Source organism: Bactrocera tryoni, unplaced genomic scaffold (assembly GCF_016617805.1).
Source record: "Bactrocera tryoni isolate S06 unplaced genomic scaffold, CSIRO_BtryS06_freeze2 scaffold_7, whole genome shotgun sequence".
In the NCBI taxonomy this organism is placed as follows: domain Eukaryota; kingdom Metazoa; phylum Arthropoda; class Insecta; order Diptera; family Tephritidae; genus Bactrocera; species Bactrocera tryoni.
In genome coordinates this window covers 6,205,173-6,232,358 of record NW_024396366.1, presented here as the reverse complement: position 1 = coordinate 6,232,358, position 27,186 = coordinate 6,205,173, and the positions used below count along the sequence as shown (strand labels likewise).

The 27,186-nt window shown below is 37.3% G+C and overlaps 1 protein-coding gene and 1 long non-coding RNA gene across 10 annotated transcripts in view; both read left to right on the top strand.

Moving 5' to 3' along the window:
• The window catches only part of LOC120781533, a 146,396-nt gene extending 126,814 nt beyond the window's left edge, over nucleotides 1-19,582 (top strand). For 5 of the 9 annotated variants that reach the window (XM_040113762.1, XM_040113763.1, XM_040113761.1 and 2 more), the window contains 2 exons: nucleotides 19,016-19,126; nucleotides 19,280-19,582. In XM_040113762.1, coding sequence (XP_039969696.1) covers nucleotides 19,016-19,126; nucleotides 19,280-19,545 — 377 coding nt within the window. In that variant the 3' untranslated portion in view covers nucleotides 19,546-19,582. The remainder of the gene's footprint in view (nucleotides 1-19,015; nucleotides 19,127-19,279) is intronic. The other 4 variants (XM_040113757.1, XM_040113754.1, XM_040113758.1 and 1 more) reach the window with 4 other exon arrangements.
• On the top strand, nucleotides 8,256-9,750 carry LOC120781537. The gene is made up of 2 exons (XR_005706090.1): nucleotides 8,256-8,931; nucleotides 9,016-9,750. It is a non-coding gene; the product is annotated as an uncharacterized LOC120781537 (long non-coding RNA).
• Nucleotides 19,583-27,186: the final 7,604 nt, after the last annotated feature.

Here is a 27,186-nt window from a genome sequence, read left to right as displayed (position 1 = left end):
AGTCCGTCGGCCCCTGCCGCTTTGTTGTTCTTGAGGCGGGCAATCGCTATTCGAACTTCTTCATGGTCGGGTAATGGAACGTCTGCTCCATCGTCATCGATTGGGGAATCGGGTTCTCCTTCTCCTGGTGTTGTGCGTTCACTGCCATTCAGCAGGCTGGAGAAGTGTTCCCTCCATAATTTAACTATGCTCTGGGCATCAGTAACTAGATCACCTTTGGGGGTTCTACAAGAGTATGCTCCGGTCTTGAAACCTTCTGTAAGCCGCCGCATTTTTTCGTAGAATTTTCGAGCATTACCCCTGTCGGCCAGCTTATCAAGCTCTTCGTACTCACGCATTTCGGCCTCTTTCTTCTTCTGTCTGCAAATGCGTCTCGCTTCCCTCTTCAGCTCTCGGTATCTATCCCATCTCGCACGTGTTGTGGTCGATCGTAACGTTGCGAGGTAGGCAGCTTGTTTTCTCTCCGCTGCGACACGGCACTCCTCGTCGTACCAGCTGTTCTTTTGCTCTTTCCGAAAACCAATGGTTTCGGTTGCAGCTGTACGTAAGGAATTTGAAATGCCGTCCCACAGTTCCCTTATACCGAGTTGTTGACTAGTGCTCTCAGAGAGCAGGAGTGCAAGCCGAGTAGAAAATCGTTCGGCTGTCTGTTGTGATTGCAGCTTCTCGACGTCGAACCTTCCTTGTGTTTGTTGGCGTGCGTTTTTTGCTGCACAGAGGCGAGTGCGAATCTTAGCTGCAACAAGATAGTGGTCCGAGTCGATGTTAAGACCTCGGAGCGCACGCACATCTAAAACACTGGAGACGTGTCTTCCATCTATCACAACATGATCGATCTGGTAGTTTCTCGATCCGGAGACAGCCAGGTAGCTTGATGAATCTTCTTATGCTGGAATCTAGTACTACAGATAACCATATTTCGGGCCCCGGCGAAGTCAATCAGCCTCAACCCATTTGGGGATGTTTCGTCGTGGAGGCTGAATTTACCGACCGTAGTGCCAAATATACCTTCTTTGCCCACTCTGGCGTTAAAGTCGCCAAGCACGATTTTGACATCGTGGCTGGGGCAGCTCTCATAAGCGCGCTCCAAGCGCTCATAGAAGGCATCTTTGGTCACATCGTCCTTCTCTTCCGTCGGGGCGCGGGCGCAAATCAGCGATATGTTGAAAAACCTCTCTTTGATGCGGATTGTGGCTAGACGTTCATTCACCGCAGTGAATGATAGTACTCGGCGACGGAGTCTCTCTCCCACCACGAATCCTCCACCAAACTTGCGCTCCTTTATATGGCCACTGTAGTAAATGTCACAAGGACCTACTCGTCTCTTTCCTTGTCCCGTCCATCGCATTTCTTGGACGGCGGTGATGTCAGCCTTTATTTTTGCGAGGACATCAACCAGCTGTAAAAGCTAAAGTAATGTAACTTTTACCTGTCCATCTTCTAGTACTTTTCGAATATAGATCATAGCCCCATAAGCCGTCCTTAATGCATCAGAAAACGAGTGTATTTTAACCCTTCCATCTATATCTTTAGCGACCCAACTGTCAAGAACAAATTTTTCAAGAATTACAATGTCTTGCCAATAGTCCCAATCCAATCCGATGCGCCATAAGTCTTGTATAATAATTTTGCCTAAGATAGTTACTGAAGGATGGAGTCATATGTAGAAGTTCACGCAAGTGAGGAAAGTTCTCTGATCGCCATTCAATTGGGAGTGGCCAGAAACGATTCTTTTATACATGGCTCAAGCAGTTCACAACTTCCGGTCTTTGACCAAGTATCAGACAGACAGCCGAACGATTTGCTACTCGGCTTACACTCCTGCTTTCTGAGAACTCGTCAACAACTCGGTATAAGGGAACTGTGGGACGGCATTTCAAACTCCTTACGTACAGCTGCAACCGAAACCATTGGTTTTCGGAAAGTGCAAAAGAACAGCTGGTACGACGCGGAGAGAAAACACGCTGCCTACCTCGCAACGTTACGATCGACCACAACACGTGCGGGATGGGATAGATACCGAGAGTTGAAGAGGGAAGCGAGACGCATTTGCAGACAGAAAAAGAAAGAGGCCGAAATGCGTAAGTACGAAGAGCTTGATGAGCATTTGAGCGTATGAGCATATGAGAGCGTATTGTGTGAAAGATTAAACCCCACCGTCAACAAACTGATTGGACCTTATCAGTGTAGCTTTAGACACGGCAAATCAACAACCGACCAGATATTCACCATGCGCCCAATCTTGGAAAAGACTCGTGAAAGGAGAATCGACACACACCACCTCTTAGTCGATTTCAAAGCTGCTTTCGACAGCACGAAAAGGAGCTCCCTTTATGCCGCGAAGTCTGAATTTGGTATCCACGCAAAACCTCTTTGGTAACCACGCAGGACCTCCGAGCCGTTCGATACCAAACGAGGTTTTAGACAAGGCGACTCCCTATCATGCGACTTCTTCAATCTGCTGCTGGAGAAAATTATTCGAGCTGCAGAACTTAATCGAGCAGGTACAATCTTTTATAAGAGTGTACAGCTGCTGGCGTATCCCGATGATATTGATATCATCAGCCTCAACACCCGCGCCGTTAGTTCTGCTTTCTCCAAACTGGACAAGGAAGCACAGAAAATGGGTCTGGCAGTGAACGAGGGCAAGACGAAATATCTCCTGTCATCAAACAAACAGTCGTCGCACTCGCACGTAGCGAAAAAAAGAAACGACTGGCGCGCTGTTGCTAACTCAGCTATAATCGCGTAAGCGGTGTCTACGCCAATTAAGAAGAAGAAGATCTTAAATTGCAGAAATATAAAAAAAAAAAGCGCAAAGCTCTTTCACAAAAATAAAGGTAAATCGTATTGAATCCGATGGCAAATCATTTGTCCATCGCATCGACGCGAAAGCACATGAGCAAAGTAAGTTTATTTTTTATTTTTAGGTTTAATTAATTTTTGATTCTTTCATTTTTTTTATAACAAAAAGTTAAATTTTTGAAAAACTAACTTTCCGCTCACAGAAGCAGTGGCGCTCTGCAGGCCGCTGAGAAGGTAGCAAGCACCGGATTCGAGAGAGTCACACCGAAGGTGCTCAAAGAAGGATGAGCACGATGACCCTCGTAGGAAAGGCATGAGTAGTGCCAGCTTGAAGTGGTACTTGAAGCCCCTCCGGGAGGGGAAGACTCCTGAGGTAGCGGAGGCACTGGCGAGGAGCAGGGTCAGAGGAAGTAGTGTCTCCGTTAACGCAACCACGACCGCCAGACGAGCGATTATGCCATAGGAGCTTCCCAGCTCCAAAAGACTGAAGGCCAACCCTCCGCTTCAAATCCCCCGGATGCCTTTCCATTAAAATTGTTTTTATACGTAAGATGTCTGACAATAGCATTACATCAATATTATTTTCATCCAGAAATCTAACAAGTCCAATTTGTATTGGTTAACACCGCTAGCATTACATATAAGTACAAATGTTCAATACGCTCATTTTTTACTTAAAAAAATTTGCAACATTTGGTTTTGTGCTTTGATTATTCCTTGAATCACATTCTGCATTGTAGACATACCAATTGTGTCATGCATTGGGTAAGGTTGAAAATCATAGTTTCAATGCTTCCAATTGATTGGTTTTGGGGCAATAACATTTGTGCAGTGTTGCTTATCATCAGGTTTGCATAGCTCCCTTGTGTATTACTGTGTTTAAGATCTACTGGTTTTGAAATATGGAGAGGGATTTCAAAAATTTTGTTAGGAGGAATATTTAACTTTAGTTACAACGTGCTTGAATTCCGACTGACAATTTAATTTTTAAGTCTTTATATGCACGGCAACCCCTTTAGTTTGCAGTGTGATTTCCCCACAATTACTATATTTTTTTATTTAAATCCTACTGGTTCATTTCTTTTATGCTGTTCCTCAGCGATAATTCTTCGATGGAGCAGATATTTTAAACGGAAAATTGGAGGTGTTTCATCTTTCTTTAGTTGGTTAGAAGTTTGCATTTAATCTATTTTGAACACTGGTTGTAGGACTTTATTTCTGCTAAAAATATTTACTGCTGATTTAATACTAAAACCACATTATTTCAGTGCTTCTTTAACATCGCTAGAGTCTATCGAAAACTCTTTAACTTTTTTTGACAACTACTTGGCCTTTAGAGCTCTTCAGTTGGTAAGTCCACCGAAGCCTCGATACCTCTCATAACAACCTTTTATAATATAGCGGAATTTGCTAGAACTTTATTTATAAGTATGTTATTTTGTGTAGTTTTCTAGGTGGTGATGTATTTAATGTTATATTTTATGTTAAATTAACATTTATTTCGCTTATTTTTATTTGAGCCAGCTTGTCGCGCTCTTCGTATTCACGCATTTCGGCCTCTCTCTTTTTTTGTCTGCAAGTGCATTTCGCTTCCCTCTTCAACTCTCGGTATTTTTCCCAATCAGCACGTGTTGTAGTCGATTGCAACGTTGCGATGTAGGCGTTTTTTTTTATTTAAGAATGTTTCTAATTTAACCCTACGACTTTACAACGGTCAACCATTATCATTCCTTTGCGTAACTTTTAAGGGCGCGGGTGGATATTTTTGCGCATTTTCCGTCCTTCATGACTTTTTATCTCTAGATGTGACTAAATAACTAAGCAATATCACAGCCTTAAGCAATTAAAAATCCAATTTTGGCCGAAAAGGACAAAATTCGTATGAGCATGCTAAAAACAATGCTGGTACAGTCAATGCCTCATCATGACCAATTGGTACCAATACATAAGGGTATTACAATCCCTTATTAAAAATTCAATACTATTTGATTTACTACTGTGATCAAATTGAAAGGTAAATTTTGTCCATTTCATCTCCTTCAAAGAAATCGCCTCCCGCTGCAATATACATCTGCCAACGAACGAATCCAGTCATCATAGCACTTGGAAAAATCCTTCATCGTGATGGCCATCAGAGCCTTTTTCGATTCAGCTTTTATATCCTCAATTGGGGGCACAACGGTGTCCTCGAAGTGGTCTTGTGAATTTGCTGAATAGCCACGAGTTACACGAAGGTAAATGAGGCGAAATGAGAGATAGTGCATTATCGCACTTCTTTGTTCAATAAATTCAGACATAGTAAAAATGGAAGAATTCACTTTTAGAGCCTCACAAAACGACGCGTATCTCAAATACTAATGAATATTTTGACGTGAAATTTAGCATAGATGACACTAACAGTACTACAGAAAAAAATTTTCCGATTCGAAAAACACGCGAAGTATAAATTAAAAACTCATCTTTCAATTTGATCACAGTAGTATCCCCAAATGGGTTGAGGCTGATCGATTTCGCCGGGGCGCGAAATATGGTTATCTGTAGTACTAGATTCCAGCATAAGAAGATTCATCAAGCTACCTGGTTGTCTCCGGATCGAAAAACCACCAACCAGACCGATCATGTTGTGATAGACGGAAGACACGTCTCCAGTGTTTTAGATGTGCGCGCGAGTTAAGGAATGTATTCCTTATAATAGTAACAAACATCAAAACAACCTTTTGTTTCAGTAACCAGAATGCAGAAACAACCTTGAGTTGGTACAATTGAAATGCACTATCACTACAACAAACAATCCTAAACAAACAAGTATCAAAACAACATTGAGTTTGAATACCACAACAACCTTAAAACAAAGCAAATGTATCTAAGCAAACAATATATATGTATGTAAACAAACCTACACAAATAATATAATCTGTATCTTAACAAACTATCGACTAGTAATAAGTAAACATACTAGTTAGTATAAATAGAAGTAAGAAACATGTAAAAAGTTAGTCTTAAGAGTATAAATAAAGAGTACACATTTCGGTGCAGCTCAAAATATATTCTTTTGACTCATTTTTACTTTATGTAAAAATTAACTCGTGCTTCGAGGTCCTAACATCGACTCGGACCACTATATTGTTACAGCCAAGATTCGCACCCGCCTCTGTGCAGCAAAAAACGCACGCCAACAAACACAAGGAAGATTCGACGTCGAGAAGATGCATTTGCAACAGATAGCCGAACGATTTACTACTCGACTTGCACTCCTGCTCTCTGAGAGCACTCGTCAACAACTCGGTATAAGGGAACTGTGTGCCGGCATTTCAAGCTCCTTACGTACACCTGCAACCGAAACCATTGGTTTTCGAAAAATGCTAATGAACAGCTGGTACGACGAGGAGTGCCGTGTTGCAGCGGAGAGAAAACAGGCTGCCTACCTCGCAACGTTACTATCGACCACAACACGTGCGGGATGGGATAAATAGCGAGAGTTGAAGAGGGAAGCGAGATGCATTTGCAGACAGAAAAAGAAAGCGCCGGAATGCGTGAGTATGAAGAACTTGATAAACTGGCCGACAGGGGTAATGCTCGAAAATTCTACGAAAAGATGCGGCGGCTAACAGAAGGTTTCAAGACCGGAGCATACTCTTGAAGAACCCCCAAAGGTGATCTAGCGACCGATGCCCAGAGCATACTTAAATTATGGAGGGAACACTTCTCCAGCCTGTTGAATGGCATTGAACGCACAACGCCACGAGAAGGCGAACCCGATTCCCCAATCGATGACGATGGAGCAGACGTTCCATTGCCCGACCATGAAGAAGTTCGAATAGCCATTACCCGTCTGAAGACCAACAAAGCAGCGGGGGCCGATGGATTACCGGCCGAGCTATTCAAACACGGCGGCAAAGAACTGATAAAGAGCATGCATCAGCTTCTTTGCAAAATATGGTCGGACGAAAGCATGCCCAACGATTGGAATTTAAGTGTGCTCTGCCCAATCCACAAAAAGGGAGACCCCACAATCTGCGCCAACTACCGTGGGATTAGCCTCCTCAACATCGCATACAAGGTTCTATAGAGCGTATTGTGTGAAAGATTAAAGCCCACCGTCAATAAACTGATTGGACCTTATCAGTGTGGCTTCAGACCTGGAAAATCAACAACCGACCAGATATTCGCCATGCGCCAAGTCTTGGAAAAGACCCGTGAAAGGAGAATCGACACACACCACCTCTTCGTCGATTTCAAAGCTGCTTTCGACAGTACGAAAAGGAGCTGCCTTTATGCCGCGATGTCTGAATTTGGTATCCCCGCAAAACTAATACGGCTGTGTAAAGTGACGTTGAGCAACATGAAAAGCTCCGTCAGGATTGGGAAGGACCTCTCCGAGCCGTTCGATACCAAACGAGGTTTCAGACAGGGCGACTCCCTATGGTGCAACTTCTTCAACCTGCTTCTGGAGAAAATAATCCGAGCTGCAGAACTAAATAGAGAAGGTACAATCTTTTATAACAGTGTGCAGCTGCTGGCGTATGCCGATGATATTGATATCATCTGCCTTAGTTCTGCTTTCTCCAGAATGGACAAGGAAGCAAAGCAAATGGGTCTGGCAGTGAACGAGGGCAAGACGAAATATCTCCTGTCATCAAACAAACAGTCGTCGCACTCGCGACTTGGCTCTCACATACCTATTGAAAATCATAACTTTGAAGTTGTCGATAATTTCGTCTATTTAGGAACCAGTATTAACACCACCAACAATGTCAGCCTGGATATCCAACGCAGGATTGCTCTTGCCAACTTCGGACTGAATAGGCAATTGAGAAGCAAAGTCCTCTCTCGACGAACGAAAGTCAAACTCTATAAATCGCTCATAATTCCCGTCCTGCTATATGGTGCAGAGGCTTGGACGATGACAGCAACCGATGAGTCGACGTTACGAGTTTTAGAGAGAAGGTTCTGCGAAAGATTTATGGTCCTTTGCGCATTGGCCACGGCGAATATCGCATTCGATGGAACGATGAGCTGTACGAGATATACGATGACATTGACATAGTTCAGTGAATTAAAAGACAGCGGCTACGCTGGCTAGGTGATGTTGTCCGGATGGACGAAAGCACTCAAGCTCTGAAAGTATTCGACGCAGTACCCGCCGGGGGAAGCAGAGGAAGAGGAAGACCTCCACTCCTTTGGAAGGATCAAGTGAAGAAGGACCTGGCTCCGCTTGGAATATCCAATTGGCGCCACGTAGCGAAAAGAAGAAACGACTGGCGCGCTGTTGTTAACTCGGCTATAATCGCGGAAGCGGTGTCTACGCCACTTAAGAAGAAGAAGAAGATAGTTACTGGAGAAATGAAACCATTTGGATCATAAAGTTGAGCAACACAGGCCAATATTTGTCTTTTAGCGATGACATTTTCTATCTCAAGAGTCTTTACTGCGAAGGTAAATTGATCTTGTTTGACCTTCCATTTTAACCCCAACACTGATGCTTTCTCTTCTTCCGAAAACATTAATGATCCTTCTTCTTCATCCAAGTTTCCTCCTAAAGTTTTTTCGAATTCGACTTCCACATTTTCATTTCGAAACCGCCACCTTTTAGAATATGATCAATTTCTTTTGTCAGTTGCATCGCGTCACTTTCAGCTCCAGTGGCACAATCATCCATATATAAATCATTCTCAATTACTTTAGATGCATCTGGGAATTCTTTTTCTGCATCCCTCGCACACTATCACTGCCCGAACAGCATTAAATGCAGATGATGTTATACCATATGTTACGACCTTTAACCAATATTCTCTTATTGGTTCATCAGTATTCTCTCTCCAAAAAATCCGCTGTAGATGCCATTGACTTTGGACTACTTGCACTTGCCGGAACATTTTTTTAATATCGCCTCTGACACCAATTTTATGTCTGCGAAACTTGAGAACAATGAGTTAGTTCGTAAACGCAGTAACTTGGTTGCACTGCATATTGACAGGGGCAACGCGTTCGTCAAAAAAACATGCGGCAATACTGCTCTTCGTCAAAAGTTTTTTAATGCATGCAGTTGGCAGCACTTCGGCAAATTGTCGCAGCCATTGCAGTAAGTTTTTTGAAACTGCGTAGAACCAAAGGCGAAATGGAAGAGTGAGTAAAATGATTTCTAATTCTACATATGTCTTTAATTATTAATATGATTATATAATAATAATAGGCCTTATTTACATTTAGATCCCACGAATTTCCAGCAAATTATATAAAAATTTTAATACGAACAAGGCTGGACATGGAGTCGGAGTTCCAGGAAGGAAGGAAAAAAAATCTTTCCTGTGGGGGAGAATTCCTGAAATAATTAAAGAAAAAGTTCCAGAATTTAATTTATCACGGGATCAGATTTCCCGTAAATTTGTGAATCTCTTCTGCACATATAAAAGAATTAAAAAGCGAAATAGTTAACAGGGCGTGCTGCAAGTGCTTGGGAGTTTTTTGAAGAATTTGACGATGTGTATGGAACCAGACATTCCATTAGTACGCCTCCTGAGAATTTGCATTCGTCTTTGTCACTGCCAAGTACAAGGGATGCTTCCAATGTGGTGGAAGATATTGGGGTTTCGAATGACTCTCCAGGAACCTCGAACAACACAACATCGACACAATCTCGGCAGAAGGCGTAGGACAACCAGTGCCAATGAGTCTCTGGAATTCCTTAAGGAAGAAGCTAAAAATGAAAAGGAAAGGCACGATCAGATTATAGAGCTTGAACGGGAAAAGATGCAAATAGAGCACGAGAGAATACAAAGAAGAAGAGATATGCTTCAAAAGTTTTTAGACAGATAAGATGATAGTATTTAGTCTTAAATATGAATATGGCTTTAAAACAGAGTAATTAGAGTTTTTTTTTATTTTTACTTACGAATAATTTTAAGTTGTTAAGTACACAAATAAAACAATGGATTCCACTCATAAGTATTTTACTTATATTCATTTAAGAACAAAACAACGTTGTCAAATTGCGCCTTATAGCAATTCCATATAAATCGTCATTTTCTTGAGGTGCCAGTGAAGTACTAAGGTGATTTTCAGTTTCTTCATTTATGACGTTATTATTTTCTGGTAATCCAACAAGATACTCCGAAGGGTTTTCTCTATGTATAATAAAGTTGTGCAATATTGTACAGGCAAATATTACCATTGATGGTTTTTTGACTGACCTCAAGTTTATATAATTTAGTATTTTAAACTTTTGTTTCAAAATCCCATACGACTGCTCGATAAAAACACGAGTTGAGCTTAAGCAGTAATTAAAGTTAATTTCTTCCGATCTTAAATGCCCATTATCTCTGTAAGGTGTAAGCAGGAATTTTGATAAAGGATAGGCAGAATCTGCTAAAATGACTGCATTTTCAGCAAGTTCCACTTCACCGGAAATAATTCCTTTATAAATAGGGCTAGTTTTCCATACATGAGCATCATGGCAACTGCCTGGACATCCAATAAATACATCCAGAAAGCGAAATTTACTGTCACGTATGGCCTAAACATAAGAGTTAGCAGAAATTTTGTGTTGATAAAACTGAAGCTTAAATACACAAACCTGCAAAATAATTGTATGATTTCCTTTTCGGTTGTACAGTGAAACTTCGATAATTCGTATTTGCAAGGGACCACAATTTAAATACGAGTTGTGGAGTTTTTCAAGTTATCAAGTTATACAACATATAGAATATACGAATTATAGAGTTTTTTTTTATTTATTTTTTCAATTTTACATAAAAAACAAGAAATGATTGTACATATGTACTATGTTTTCGTCACGTACGGTTTTTTGTGAAAAAAAAATACGAATTGTAGAGGCTTTTGAGGAAAAAATACGAGTTGTAGAGGCTTTTGATACACATTTTTCAATTTTTGTCTGAAGAAAAATACGAGTTATCAAAGGGACCGAAATACATGCATTTTTCGCGAATTTTTCTAGGGACCGAAGAAATACTATGAAATATCAAGGTTTTTCGCTTATCGAGGTTACGACTTATCGAGGTTTCACTGTAGTAACTAATCGCATCATTTTTTGGAAGCGAGATGTTGAAATGCGTCCCATCTACACATCCCACATCAAATGGAAAAAGACTGCATCTGCTCCTTTCGAAATGTTCCATTACTTGCCTTTGTTTAACAGCAGAAGGCCATATTATTTCATTTTTTAATGAAGAAACCATTTTAATAACATTAAAAAATATTTAATGCGTGGTTCCCTTCGCAACACCAAACCGGTCACTAAGCTCGCGAAACGTGACGTTGCTGTTACCCAATTTCCACAGCGTTTCATAAAGGCACATTTAAAGGGAATGCCCCAACCGGCCGCGCAATGATCTGGTCCAATATGGTTGGATAGAGTTTCGCAATATCTAAAACACAAAGTAGCACATTACATACATATCAAATTCAACAACTAAAAGTTAAGCTTACCATAAAAGTTGATCGCGCCATCCGAAAATGCGATTGAAATACATCCTCTGGATAGTTTTTTATTATATTCAGGTAATTGCTCACTTTTAGTACGGACCGCCTTTTCTTTTTTAAATCACTTTTTAGTAAAATATTTCTTCTCTTTACTTGTTTAATCCTTTTTTTATTGTAATTCAATAAAAATTCTCACTCTGAGTTTCCTGGTTATCAATAATTACGTTAATTAAAAATTCCATTTCTCTGGCGTTCGTAAATTCGAAAAAATTCTTCGCAGCACAATCGCAATGGCAAGGCAGTAGAATCAGCTGATTGTGCAGTAGCAACCACAGCCGGCAAGAATGTAGCAGGGTTGCACAAAATTACTGCGTTTACGAACTAACCCAATATCCGCTAAGTCGCGCTGCAACTTTTCACCAAGCATTTGCACTTCATTGAGAGAAATGCCTCTATCTGTACGGCAGCTGGCACAAAAACTAGCCTGAATTTCTTAGGGACACAATGATGTGATTCACCAGTTCTCCAGCTTTTGCAGCCCTCGATACCGTTTCCATATGTCCTGACGTCTCATATTCCCTCATAAAGTCAATATATTGTTTCTTTAGTTCGGAATTTCTACTTAATCTTTTCTCTAACAACATAAATCGTCGCCTGACTAACTCACCCAATTCTTCAACGCTTGTACAATAAAAGTAAGACATCGAATTCCTTGTTTCGATACTGCCTTGTATCTCATGGGCTCCACAAACTACCATACCTAAATGAGTCTCAAGATAAACAGCTTCTTTACGTTCATGAGAATGCACCGTGATCAAAATCTTTGCAAAAGTTTTTGCATTAAGTATTACTTGCACAATACCTGGCTCCCAATATTGTGAATCAGGAAGTGGTATGGTAGATTTTACTGATGTTGGTTTCAAAGTACAATCAGGTAACATTGGTTTCCAATTGTTTTAATTATCTTCAGTTCTCTACGTCGACTAACTCCAAAATATTTCCCTTCTATGTATACCTACCATCTTGTGTGATGTTAACAAAAACGGCAAGTGATATTTTTCAACGAGACTAGCGACTATAAAGCTTTGTTGTGCCCCACAGTCTAGCAGTGCTCGTACTGCTCCGAAAATCTGACCATTTGCTTCCAGTCTTATAGATATAGTTAGTAACAGAGCAGGCTTCGAATCTAAATTGAAAATAAAAGTCTTAGAATAGTCTACATTGGAATTTATTTCATTCTCACTTGCCTTATGATCCTTTTTTATACCACTTAGCGATATACGTTTTTTTAATAATTATTCCTGCTTGTCTAACAAACTCATTTGCATGTCGGCTTTCTTAATTTCTTCATTGATGGTAACCAGGTCCTCTGCAATATTGCACAGGATGGGCATAACCAACTCCTAAATCACAATGCCGCTTGGCGCTTGTTGGTTCACATTTTCCCTTACACTTTCGCCTGCGATGAGGTTCTTCAATCTTAAGAGTTGGGGCTTGTTTTGCCATCTCTCTCTTTGAACAAAGCAAGCTATTATGTTTTGCCTGCCCTAGACAACGAGTACAACCTTTTTGAAAGCAATTACCAGTTCCATTCCCCTGTTTGAAGCAATTCTGGCAGATATCGTTTCTTCGCACAAAGTCCTCACGAGATCGTAAATTTAAAGCTACAAACTCACACACCCATAGATAATGATCACCACCACAGGCAATACATGGAAATGATCTTTTCTCCCCTCATGTCGTACGTTCACGTGTATCATATGCACTTCGATCATTATTGTAATTTACCATGACATCTTTGGACCGCAAATTACGTAACTCCGCAACATTAACTGAAGCTGCAGCTTGGAGATCCAAGAATTCTAACATTTGCTTGGCTGTGGGAGTCTCTGTGTCTCGTTGTAATTCCCACTGCCTACTCGTATCTGGATCTAGTCTTTCATGCAACATATGAACAATAATCATATCGTAAGCATCGACCGGGATTTCCTGTGCTCGTAGTTGTCGCAACACTTCATATGTTAAATGGACATACGCTGAAGCTCATGAGCTCGCGGTACCCCTCCTATAATTGGCAAACGAATAAACTGTAAATGTTCACGGCAAAACGGATACTTGCGGTCATATAAATTCTTGGAAAAATCGGGTTTAGAGCCCCGTACTACCTCGCTGGTGTGACTTTGTTGCACTTTTGTAGAGTGAACAATTCTGAGAAATAAGCGTCTAAAGTCAAAGCGAATACCTCTGATCTGTAGGAGTTTAAAGAGAAAAACTCACGATTGTAGTGTATTTTCTATGGAAAATTTTTACAGGCCTTGGTCCAGTTCTTAATGTTAATATTAAGGGCATCTACTTTGTGCCTAAAGAAAAAACCCGACAAACTCAACACAATGCCGACCGATTGAGGATTTTTTTTAGGGAAGTCAAAGAATGCGTTATTATATAATATTAAAAAGAATTTCAAATTTGAATTTGTTTAAATGTTTACAGTGTAATTTAATAAATTTAAAGTGAAAAATGTAGTGAAATAGCTGTTTGAAATGCTGCAAGTTTTGGAATTTTTGAATTTTTAAGTCGAATATCTAGTAAACTAAGCGAAGGACTTCCTCTTTCCAACGGTTTCTTCAGATAACGGCGCCAAAAAAATCGGAATTTTGACTTATAATTATATAAAGTAATTAAATATGTACTTATTTTTTGCATTATTTTTTGTCAAGATTTTAAGCTTGCGATCGGAAATACCGAAGTTATATTAAAAATTAAAAAAAAATGTATCATTAAGTGCATGATTTCGTTAAACAAAACATTGTATAATCGCTCAGGTAAAAATAACAAAGTATTTTTTTTAACGGAATTATCCTTGATTTATTGTTTATTTTTATTGGTATATGTTTAATGTGTTTTGGTGGTATATTTGATTTGGTTGTTATACTGAAAGTTTTAACACATAAAATAAATAATAAAATGTGTCCCATAATTAAAAAAATTGAAAATTAGAAAGAAAATTTGCAAGATTGTAAAAAAATTAACAAAAGATATGAAGGAAACCACGAGAAATCAAAGCTGCATGCATATGTAAGTATTGTGCAAAAAGTTCTATTCGGCATTGTTCTCTTTGTGCCCAAAAATACATTGTATTTATTTTGAAAATTCCTTATTTATTCTTCCAAATCAATTTCATCCCCTTCAAAGTAATCCCCTCCCGATGCAATGCACTTATGCCAACGAATCACTGGTTGTAGTCACTTTCCGGGATGGCCTTCAGTTCCGTCTTCGCTGCGGCTTGAATCTCCCCTATCGTATAAAAACGGTGTCCCCTGAGCGGTCTTTTGAGCTTGGTGAACAGCCAGAAGTCGTACGGCGCCAGATCAGGTGAATACGGTGGTTGCGGAACGATATCGGTTGAGTTTTTGGCGAAATGATCACGAATTACGAGGGCAGTATGGGATGGTGCATTATCGTAGTGTAAAAACCAAGAATTGTCTTTCCACAATTCCGGCCTTTTTAGGCGGATAACGTTACGCATAACGTTCAAATAATATTCCTTGTTGACTGTTTGACCGGTTGGACGGAATTCATAATGCACAACACCACTCAATCGAAGAAAACAGTCAACATGACCTTGATTTTTAAGCGACTCTGGCGCAATTTTTTTGCTCTCGGCTCTCTTTTGGCACGATATTCGCTCGTTTGATCGGTTGTTTCGAAGTCGTAAGCATAGATCCAAGTCTCATCGCCAGTTATAATGCGTTTCACGACACCATGGTAGTCGGAAAGCATCGTTTCACACACTTCAACGCGACGCCTTTTTTCCAAAAAATGCAATGTTTTCGGTACCAGTCGAAATTTGACGCGCTTGAGGCCCAAAACATCCTTCAAAATGATATTGGCTGAGCCTTTCGATATGCCAACCTCATCAGCAAGGTCTCTAATTGTTTTTTTTTGGACATAGCCTCATCACCAAAGGCCTTCTGCACCATCCTCAACGTATCCGCAGCAGAAAATTGATTCCGTAAACAAAATTTAATGCAAATTCTTTGCTCAACAAATTTCGACATCGCAAAAAACGAAAAACTCACTTTTAGCAGCTCGCAAAACGACACGTATCTCAAACACTAATGAATATTTTGACATAAATGTGACTGACAGTACTACCAACCTAAAAAAAAAATAATTCTCCAAATCCTTCGACGCGCGCAGTTTAAATTCAAATGTCACCTTATTTTTTGGTTATTTGAACATTTTCGGCAAATGTCATGAGACCGAAAAAAAGTTTACCAAAAGTAAAGTTCATGCTGAAAAGCGGATGTACATATGTGCAAAATTTCCGACGTTTATATTCAAAAACATATGTTCTGCAAGTTGAAAATTGAAAAAATACAAAACGGGAAAAAACCATCATGATAGATTGAATTATTTAATTAAATGGGTGGAAGATATCCCGAAATTAGAATCCCATTGCCGACGTCAGTATACAAATAAATTTTATTTTTAATCGGAATTTAAATCGTTTGCAAATGTGTATGAAGTTTTTTCCCGAGACTGTAAATCGCATAACGGAATATATATATCCTATATCGTCCCAAATTTTATAACATTTTTATACTAATATAATATACAAATATACCCTTCACAGGTACATTTCTTTTAATAACTATGTGTTCAGTTTCTGTGGAAGCTATATGCTATAGTTATCCGATCTGAACAATTTTTTCGGAGATTATATTATTACCTTAAGTAGTAATCCACGTAAAATTTCGTGAAGATACCAAGTCAAATGCCAAAGTTTCCCAAGCAAGCATTTGACTCCGATCATTCAGTTTAGATGACAGCTATATGCTATAGTTAACCGATGTGAACAATTTCTTCCGATATTACATTATTTCTATGAACAATAACTCACACCAAATTTCGTGAAGATATATCGTCAAATGAGGAAGTTTCCCATGGAAGCATTTGTTTCCAATTATTCAGTTTGTATGTTATAGTTAACCGATCTGAACAATTTCTTCGGAGGTTACATTGTTGCCTTAGAAAATAACCTGCGCCAACTTTTGTGAAGCTACATTGTCAAATGTGAAAGTTTTTCATTCAAGAACTTAATTTCGATCATTCAGTTTGAGAAGAAAAAAATAATAACATTGAAAGTAAAATAACATGACGGGCTTATGCTCATTATTATGTATGGAGATGCAAGCGGGAAGCTCAAAGGCAAATGCATCCTATTAAAAAATGAAAATTCAACTTCATAATTTTACCATATAATGTATAACGTCATTGCTCATAAATCTGAAAACTACATACATATGTCTGGGATGAAACTGAGGGCAGTATTGCTGTTTCTACTTTCGAAACAATTATAATAAAGCACATAAAGAAATTAAATTAAGGGAGTATTCTGGCTTAAAACTTCGAAAAAAATCGAGTTTTTGTTGCATATTTTTATAGAATAACCCTTCAAGAAAATGTCCCTAAGGGGATTTTTCGAAATTCAAATTATTTTCCGAGTTACAGCTCATTTTGTGACACCGACTGCGCGCGAATAGTTCTCAAACTTTAAACTCGTTTTTCTCATAACTACTTTTCTAGAAACGGTGTGCATTATATCTCAAGTTCTGCTGAACCGATTCACATGAAATTTTACACAGAGCTTTTGTAAAAAATTTTTTTTTTTTCAAAAACTTTTCGCAGTGCGATAACTACACTTTTACTCTTCATGTATTTCGCATAAATTTTTATTTTAGGTCACGGAAAGGATTTATATCCTGCACACCAGGACAAGCCATTGTTTCATCAGTGTCTACTTCGCCGACCTGCAGATTTTTTTAATTAATTTTTTTTTTCTTATATTATTTATGTTTTGTATTCTTAGAATATCAATAAAAAGCATGTAAAAAAAATGGATAGTCAAAATAATTTTTAATTTTTTTTATCGCGTCAAAAAAATACCTAAAATTCGGGCTTCTAAACCAGAATACACCCTTAATGTTCGGCGTATTCATAATTTTTTTTATATATTCTGATGATTGCTTTTTTCCAAAATCGGAATGCATTATTATCCAATGCCTTAATATCGTTTTGTGTAGAAAACCACATCAAAGAACTGCAACGAGTAATAAATTTTTGTTTATACTTAAGTACTGATCCGTTACTCCGTCTGATTCTATCAGTTCAGTTCATGTACACGAAGCGAACTGTTTGTCTTCAAATCAGCGATAGAGAATAACTTTGTATTACTAGCGACCAGCTTATGCCTGATTTGTTTATGAACGTTCGTATCAGCAGAAAATACCCGAAGTGATGCAAACTTATACTTCAATGATTGAAATGATCGACAGCGTTTGGTTTGTAAGTATATCATCCCCTAAACACTGATTTACTAGTGCACTTTCGTTCCATTTCAAATACATATGTTTGTATATACATCAGAGAGCTGCAACGAGTATGATAAAATCAGAACAAACAGTCGTGCCAAAAACACAATCAAATCAATTCAGTTCAGCATAGACAACATTGTTAATCAATTCGTGTATCTGCCAGCGTCAACTGACCTGATGCAACACAAACAATCTGTTCTTCGGCAATCACGATCGTGTAAACGTATGGCTGGCTTCGGTTGCAATCGTATCATATGATACTGATTTGAATCATGTGTCACTGATTTGAATCATGTGTGGCAAAAAATTTATCAGCTTTGAAAATGTTCGCGTGTTACAAATTTTCGAAGCGTAAACAATGGAAATTGCATCGAATACGTACATATGTATGTACATACATATATACATACATTTGTTGTATGTATGTATGTACTCGATGGAATTTCCATTTTACATATAACATATATACATTCATACATACATGTGTATACAAACATACATATGTAGTTGAAATAGAACAGAAGTGCACTAGAGAAAATCAGTGTTTAGGGGATGATATACAAACCGAACGCTGTCGATCATTTCAATCATTGAAGCATGAGTTTGCATCACTTTGGGTATTTTCTGCTGATACGAATGTTCATAAACAAATCAGATATAAGCCGATCGCTAGTGATACAAAGTTGTTCTCTATCGCTGATTTGAAGACAAACAGTTCGCTTCGTGTACATGAACTGAACTGACAGAATCAGACAGAGTAACGGATCAGTACTTAAGTATACACAAAAATTTATTACTCGTTGCAGTTCTCTGATATACATGTATGTATGTATATATGTACATATGTTATATGTATAATGGAAATTCCATCGAGTACATACATACATACAAGAAATGGAATTCCATTGTTCACGCTTCGAAAATTTGTAACATGCACACATTTTCAAAGCTGATACATTTTTTGCCACACATGATTCAAATCAGTCCAGCAGAAAATTGTTGTTGTTTGCCGTACTCATAGATTCATTTCAATTCAAACAATCGTCGCAACGCTATGAACTGACATGATACGATTGCAACCGAAGCCAGTCATACGTTTACACAATCGTGATTGCCGAAGAACAGATTATTCGTGTTGCATCAGATCAGTTGACGCTGGCGGCTACACGAATTGATTAACAATGTTGTCTATGCTGAACTGAATTGATTTGATTGTGTTTTTGGCACGACCGTTTGTTCTGATTTTATCATACTCGTTGCAGCACTCTGAACCACATTATAATTACGCATAAGCATTTAGTCGTAGTGAATACACAAATTGAATGTGACTATAATCACCCATTCATACAACGAAGAATGAATAATAAAAATAATTAATTTGCTCTCCCAACCAGTTGCACGGAAAAATTCATATCCACCAGTTGTTCATCAAATACAGCACAGTTATTTTCTGGATTATGAAAATCTTCCAAAGCGGTGTTTATCTATTCAACCAGGTAAACAATGTAATTATATTTCTATTTACATACTTATATACATGCACATAACTTTGACAAGTTTTGCTCCGAGTTTTCTATTCTATTTTTATTTACTTATTCAAAATATTTATAGATATTTAAAATAATTTGAAATATGTTATTATATATTTTTTTTCTCAGGTAATACTGTTGGAGATCCTACAGTAAATATGAATCGTGATTTGGTGTTTGATACAACAGGATCCATATATTACAAAGCCTGTTTTAAGAACGAGTATCAGTTTCTCCCACAAAGGACTGTCAAAAATTTTGATATTCAGCAGCCTAATCCTTCGCAGCCGCAAAGGTTAACAATTACTAAGAAAAAATGGCAACATCTACAAGACCTAAAAGCTTTGATTCCAGCAGACTGTCTTTACTTTTATGATAATATGCCTTTTGAATAATTAATTGTTTAATAAATAATAATTAAACATTATCCTCAAATTTTTTGGCTTGAAATATTTTAAAATGATAATATGAAAAACTTGTAACTGTTTTTATTTAATATTAAAAAAATTAACATTAAAATTTTATAAAATAGATTGATCATACGTTACTGTTTCAGAAATGAAAATTGAAAATAACGTAAGACACTATAAAATGTGTTTTCTTTTTTCTTTATTTTTTTATCTAAAATATAGTTATAGTTTGATGTTAATTCAGATTTGAAAATTTTGAGTGGTTTTCTTTTTATACGATTTTTTGCTTCTGCTGTAAACCTATGAGGTGAGGATATGTATGTATGTATATAATTTATAATGTTTTCTTGTCATCATGGTCCATGTTTCTGCACCGTATAATAGGATGCGAATACTGAGAGACTTCTAGATCGTAATTTTCGTTCGTCGAAAGGGATCTGCTCTTTAATTTCCTACCAATTCCAAAGAAGCACCTGATGGCAAGAGTTATTCTTGATCACTTACTGCTGCTTCCAAGATATACAAAATACTTAACATTTTCAAATTTATAGCTACCAACAGTGACGTAGTTCCCAAGACGCGCTGAATCTTTGTATGTGGCCTCCAGGTACATTGTCTTGCCCTTGTTCACCACAAGACCAACCTCTTTCCTTTAACGTTGTTCTTAGCGACATTTTGTATAGCCTCATGAGTATCAAAGGGATACCAAATTTAGACATGGAGTTCAATAGACGGCTCCTATCAGTGCTGTCGAAAGTCGCTTTGAAATCTACAAAAAAGTGAAGAGTGTCGGTCTGTTTGTCAAGAGTCTTCTCCAGGATTTCGCTTATTGTGAAAGTCTGGTTCATAGTGGATTTGCCAGGTTTAAAGCCACTCTGATAAGGTCCAATCAGTTGATTTACAATAAGTTTAAGTCTGTCGCAAACACCCTATACGCGATATTAGGAAGATTGATTCCGCGATAATTAGCACAGACTGCGGAATCTCTCTTCTTGTGAATAGGGCAGAGTACACTCGTATTCCATTCATTGGTCATGTATTCATCCGACCAAATCATGCTTAGCGTCTGAAACATGTGAAAATTACAATAACAGTAATAGGTGTGTTCGTAGAAAATCCCTTACTAATCATCGCGTTTTTCATTGGTGGAAATGCATAGAAATCTGTTCGTAAGTCCATTACATTTCAACTAATGAGAAACGCGCTGACTAATAAGGGATGTTTCTACGAACAGACCTAATAATAACAATAACATGAAAATAAGAATAACATGCAGCAACAAAATGCTTAGTACTATTATATTCATATTCTACATAATTCATCTGAATCAGGGGGCCTATTCTGTAACTCGATTCGAAAAAAAGTTTACTCGAATTCGGATTTTTTATATTTTGTAACTCGATTTTCGGATTTTCAAGCCAATTTTCGAATAAAATATTCGTTAGCTTTTGAGTTGTAGAAAGCAAAAACGAAAATAGTACGTATTTATTCTGGCACAGGGTGGTCCAACTTTCGCATAATTATAAAGTATATCCGAATTTCGAATAGAATACATTTACGAATCGAGATACAGAATAGGGCCCCTGATACTACGTAATTTTTATCGTCATGGTCACATGTTACCTGGCGTGGTTTTGAGGGCGGGACAATTAAATTTGGAACTTCCACCGGTAATTTATCTGTTCTCTTTCTAAGAACTTCTCTGAGTGAGTTGATTACCGGATAGGATGTTATTAAAAGCATATGTACTAAATCTATATTCGTAGCTATACGTGACTACTTTCTGGTGTGGTGTTCGGGAAATTTACGACAGTCCTTATTACGCACCGGAATTGACCCGGATTTTATCCGACCAAGGGCGGTTTTTTCGGCGATCTAACACCGTTTGGATCGGTAAGTGTTAATCTTGTTAACGGGCCTCTTGAGATTCCTCCGAGAGCTGCCCGATTGGAAGAATACAATTTCTAAATACCTGCGTATTTAGTGCCACGATTTTGTGCACGGTGACTGGTATACAGTACCACGAATATAGATTAAGATAAAGGGTGCTGGTTTTGGAACAAAGACTTTCGAATTTATTCCAATCGAATTTATTGCAATTAATATCGTAGCCGGAGGATAGCGTTCTCAATAAAATGCTAAAACTTTTAATTAGATTAATATCTAATCCGGTAATCTGTCACTCAGTTCCGGATTCATAAAGAACCTGCGTGCCGTATTTCCATCATTAGAGTTCCCATATCCAGGTTTCGGTTTGTCTACTATAAGTCCCATCTGGTTTTTAAACTTTTGCCTAAATTCTTCCGAACGCTGTTTTACTCTAGTCTTTTCTATATTGCTTTTAGCTTGCCACTTTTTTATGTCATAACGATAACAAATGTATAACATACATACATTCAAAGGAACGAATCCATTCGTGCAAAGTAGACAAACCGAAACTGTAATGCTCTTTTTAACCACTACGTCTTTTAATTCGCCATTCCACCACAGATGTAACATTTTTGTGAAGAAAGTGTATCAGTCAGAGCATTACATACTTTTCTGTCTGAAATTGTAAGTAAAAGATTATGGTTTACAGAAATTTGAGAACCGCGATTATCACAAAATGTTGGAAGAAGTTGAGATACTTCTTCCAAAACCTTGTTAGTTTCTGATGTAATTAAATCAGTTATTTCCTTTGAAAAAATCAGCTAAATTGAGCGACAATAGAGTGTGGACGAAGGCCGCGGATTTTGCTATAAAATATTTTGGTTGGCATCGTCATTCAACGTCAATAGAACAATAGCAAAAACAAACAGATACTCATCAGTAGAATCGCAGTTCTCAAATTTCTGTTTATAAGCGCTATGGCCGCAGCTCCCGTCACATCCCCATTTGCTGATTAGTGTGAATGACGAATTAGAAGATATATTTTCTTTGAAAACTTCACTTTGCACTTCAATTAAATGTTTAGCGGTTTTATCCGAAATGGCTTGAAGTTTAATTTTGGCGCGCGTTTCTGTTACCAAGATATGCACATCTGCAGGGTAACACACATTTTTAGACTTACGCAAACTAAAATAAGATGGAAAAACTTTATGTCCCGCCTTCAATGACCATTTTCGCGTCCGTTTATACGAGTAACTTGTACACTTAGAATCCACATAAACTTCTTATTTTCTGTAGATTTCAAACTTTCTCTAATCGAAAATTGAGTTTTTTTTTGTGTATCAGAGATAAGATGTCAAGATTTAAAACAAGAAACGGACAAAAGATATTAGATGTAACGTTCATATTACATATTAAATAAGATGACCTATGATTCACCTTAATCTTGATTAAATAGTTCCCGGACACAATAACACAAATTAAAGGAACAATTAGGCCCCTAAGCTTGTCTCCCGGACTTAAAGAATTACAGAAGGAGTGCAGAAAAAAAATTTTATGTAGCTAAACTATCCCAAAACAAGGAAAACGTTAACTTCGGCTGCACCGAAGTTAATATATCCTTCATAGGTGCATTTCTTTTAGTAACTATGTGTTTAAGTAAATCTAAAGACGTAACCGGCCAGTGGTTTTCATCGAACGGAAACATTTAACTAGTTCTTTTTAGCCAGGTTGTTTGCCAAAAACATTAAGGTTATTTAATAAAGAAAATGCATTTTTTATACGTTTATAGTTATTTAAAATTTTAAGAAGATTTATTATTAACATAAACTTAATGGAAAACTTTATAATATTTATATATTACTGGAGGATCCGCCCACGCTTCACTGTGGCTGATACATAGATAATACTACTACTACCATCTATATGATTTCTATTAGTTGAATTATAATGTTAGTTAATGAGATATAGCATTTTTGTGAAGCAACTTGTGTTAGTTTACAAAAAAAATTGAACATAAAGCATTTCAAGTGTTAATAAAGCATTGCTTTTTTGGGGAAAATATTGTTGAATTTGGGCTCAGGGAAATTCACTGTTGAAAAGATATTTGCTAAGCTGGAAACAGGCGAAATGAGCAAAGTAGGTGCCTCGCAAGTTCATAGTCCAGCAAAAACAACGAATAACTGATTCTGGGCAGTGTTTAAGTGCTCTCTAATCGGAATAAAGCCGAAAGTTTTCGTCAGTGATAGAAATATAGCTCCATCATTTCCCACTGGAGTCCAATCGACAGGCATTCTAGTGGACTGCGCATGATGAACCGGTTCTCAGGCGTGGAAAACGATAAAGGCGGCTGGAAAGGTTATGACATCAGTATTTTGGGAGCCAGTTATAATCTATTTCACTGCGTATTTGTTTGCAGTTCTTTTCTTCTATTACAACTATTTAGCAATTGTATTATTTTTGAGAAAACTCTGTTTAACATTGTACACATATATTCCAATGATTCCCACAAATATGAATTTTGAACAAATGCTTATGATTTAAAATATAATTTTTGTATTTTTTGACAAAAAGAGATAAAAGGTATCCTATGTTCTTACCCTGGATCTAAGCTACCTCTCCACCAATTTTCAGCCGAATCGGTTCAGCCGTTCTTGAGTTATAAATGGTGTAACGAACAACAACTTTCTTTTATATATATATAGATGTGATGATTTTTTTATTGTTTTTGTTTATCTTTTTTTAAGAAATGAAATATTCAAATGATTCTTACAAACATGAATTTGGAACAAATTTTCTTTCTTTTATATATGTATATAGATATGTACGTCATAACAGTAACAAATTCCAAAATAAATAGTTTTGAGAAGAAAGTACAAAAAGTAACAAATGTGTCCAGCCGAACTGTCCTTTATGAATCTTCACCCAGGAGCCTGTCTTCTCCACAGGAGCTCTTGAAAAATTTATTTTATCGAAATGCCGTCGCATAGGTAGCTGATGTAGCGGACGTTTTGAACTCTTGAACGCCTTAAATCTTTTGTGTTGAAAATACAAAAAGGATAAAGATCCTTTTTTTTACAAATGTATATTTCTGGGAAAAATAAGAATTCATATTTTTGGACTACTTTATAATAATTGTGGCATAAATTTTATATACCAATTAAAATAATAAATTTAAAATGAGCAATGATATATTCCCAACCCAATTTTATTATTTTTCAGGAAGGATCAGTTTGAAATTGTACGCATATAAGTACTTCATCGTTCCCGTTTAAATATTGCATTGCTCTGTGCAATGCTTCGAAAAGATTTCTGTATATCTCAAATTTTAATAGACCTTTTTATCAACACTTCAGTTATGCCCCTATTTTTTTATGCCAGATCTTTTGAAATTTTAAATTGCCTGTCAAGATACCCCCTCCAATAGTTAGCCGGTATGAAAAAAATGTTATAGCTACCCAGGGATGTATTGAATCACCCATTTTATTACTTACGAACGAACAGATCTGTCCACATTATGAAAACTTGTCTACAGATGTCGCCTTTTACTTTGGCATCGTCTTGTTTATTGCACGTTTACGCCAATTTAAGGCGTAAGGTTTAATTTGAATATTGGATACTGCGATGGTAGCGCAATCTATCGGACCCAATGTAAAACATTCCAAATTAATTACAATTGAAAAATTAATTAAAAAAAAAACATTTTCCAGTGCACCAAATTGTGAATCTTAACCATTCTCGAATCTCCTTAAACACTCACAAAAAATTTCATCAAAATCGGTCCAGCTGTTTAGGAATAGTTCAATTACAAACACACGGTCAGAAGATTTATATATATCAAGATTACATAAATTTAAAGGCAAAATTTCTTCAATTATTGTAGCATTGTCTTACAAAATATCTCGTTAACTGAAAAAGTCTCCAATGCAAGTATTTGACTCCGATCGTTCAGTTTGTATGGAAGCTGTATGTTGTAGTAATCCGATGTGAACAATTTCTTCGGAGGTTACATTATTTCTATGAACAATAGCTCATACCAAATCTCGTGAAGATATATCGTCAAATGAGAAAGTTTCCCATGCAAGCATTTGATTTCGATTATTCAGTTTGTAAGGCAGCTATAGTTAGTTGTTGCCTTAGAAAATAATCTATACCAAATTTCTTAGTTTTACATACCAGCACTTGATTCCGATTGTTCAGTTGGTATAGCAGCTATATGCTATTGTAAGCCGATCTGAACAATTTCTTCGCATATTAAATTACTATCTTAGAAAATAACCTGTGCCAACTGTTGTGATACATTGTCAAATGTGAAAGATTTCAATACAAGAACTTGATTCTGATCGTTCAATTTGTATAGCAGCTATATGCTATTGTAAGCCGATCTGAACAATTTCTTCGCATATTAAAATATCTTAGAAAATAATCTGTGCCAACTGATGTGATACATTGTCAAATGTGAAAGTTTTCCATACAAGAACTTGATTCCGATCGTTCAGTTTGTATGACAGCTATATGTTATAGTGGTCCGATATCAGCAGTTCCGACAAATAAGCAGCTTCTTGAAGAGAAAATGACGTTTGCAAAATTTCAAAACGATATCTTAAAAACTGAGGGACTAGTTCGTATATATACAGACGAACAGACGGAAATTTGGAGTTACAGTTTTTGATATATTTTAATGAAATTAATCGTATAAATGGTTTAGACCTCCATCAACCATGATATAACTAATATAATTATTTGTTATGTTGGTTGACTTCATACCACAACAAAACTTAGTGGACTATTCCTTTTGACGTGTTATAGTTTGGTAACAAAAAATAATTATTGATGCTCAAAAGATATATGTATATCATGTCGCACCACATACATACCTATGTAAAGAGTTTTAAGAATTTTACTATCATTTAAAAAGTATGTAGGTTTATACTCAAACATGCGATTATTATCATTATATTAACAAATAAAATATATGATGAATGACTCTATAGAATATTAAATAAAACCTAAACAAACAAACAGTATTTTTAATATAGTAGCATGTAAAAGAGAAAATGTAAAAAAAAATCAAAAATTAAAGCTGTCTACAAATGGTTGACTTATTGACAATAACATGCAGAGAACGTATATTATATAGAAGGTTTAATTACGGACAGGCGCGTGAGCTCTCAAGAGCTAACAAGTTTCTACAAGTATTAGTACTTGTATTACTGGATTTCACCACTGCCGGCTAGGAAGGAGAAATTTTAACAGTGATTAGCGAACAGAGCTGAGCATTCAATGAAAATTATGCTCAGTAATATACATTGTTACCTCGCTGTTTCCGGATCAAAACACCACCAACCAGATCGATCATGTTGTGATATACGGAAGACACGTATCCAGTGTCCTAGACGTGCGTACGCTCCGAGGTACCAACATCGACTCGGACTGCTATCTTATTGCAGCCAAGATTCGCACCCGCCTCTGTGGAGCAAAATAACGCACATTAACAAACACAAGGATGGATTGACGTCGAGAAGCTGCAATCATAACAAACAGCCAAACGATTTTCTACTCGACTTGCACTCCTGCTTTCCGACAGCACTCGTCAACAACTCGGTATAAGGGAACTGTTTCAGTTTCAGTTGGTTTTCAGGAAATTCAAAAGAACAGCTGGTACGAGTGTCGTGTCGCAGCTGAGAAAAAGCAGATTGCCTACCTCGCAATGTTACAATTGACCACAACATGTGCGGGATGGGATAGATAGCGAGAGTT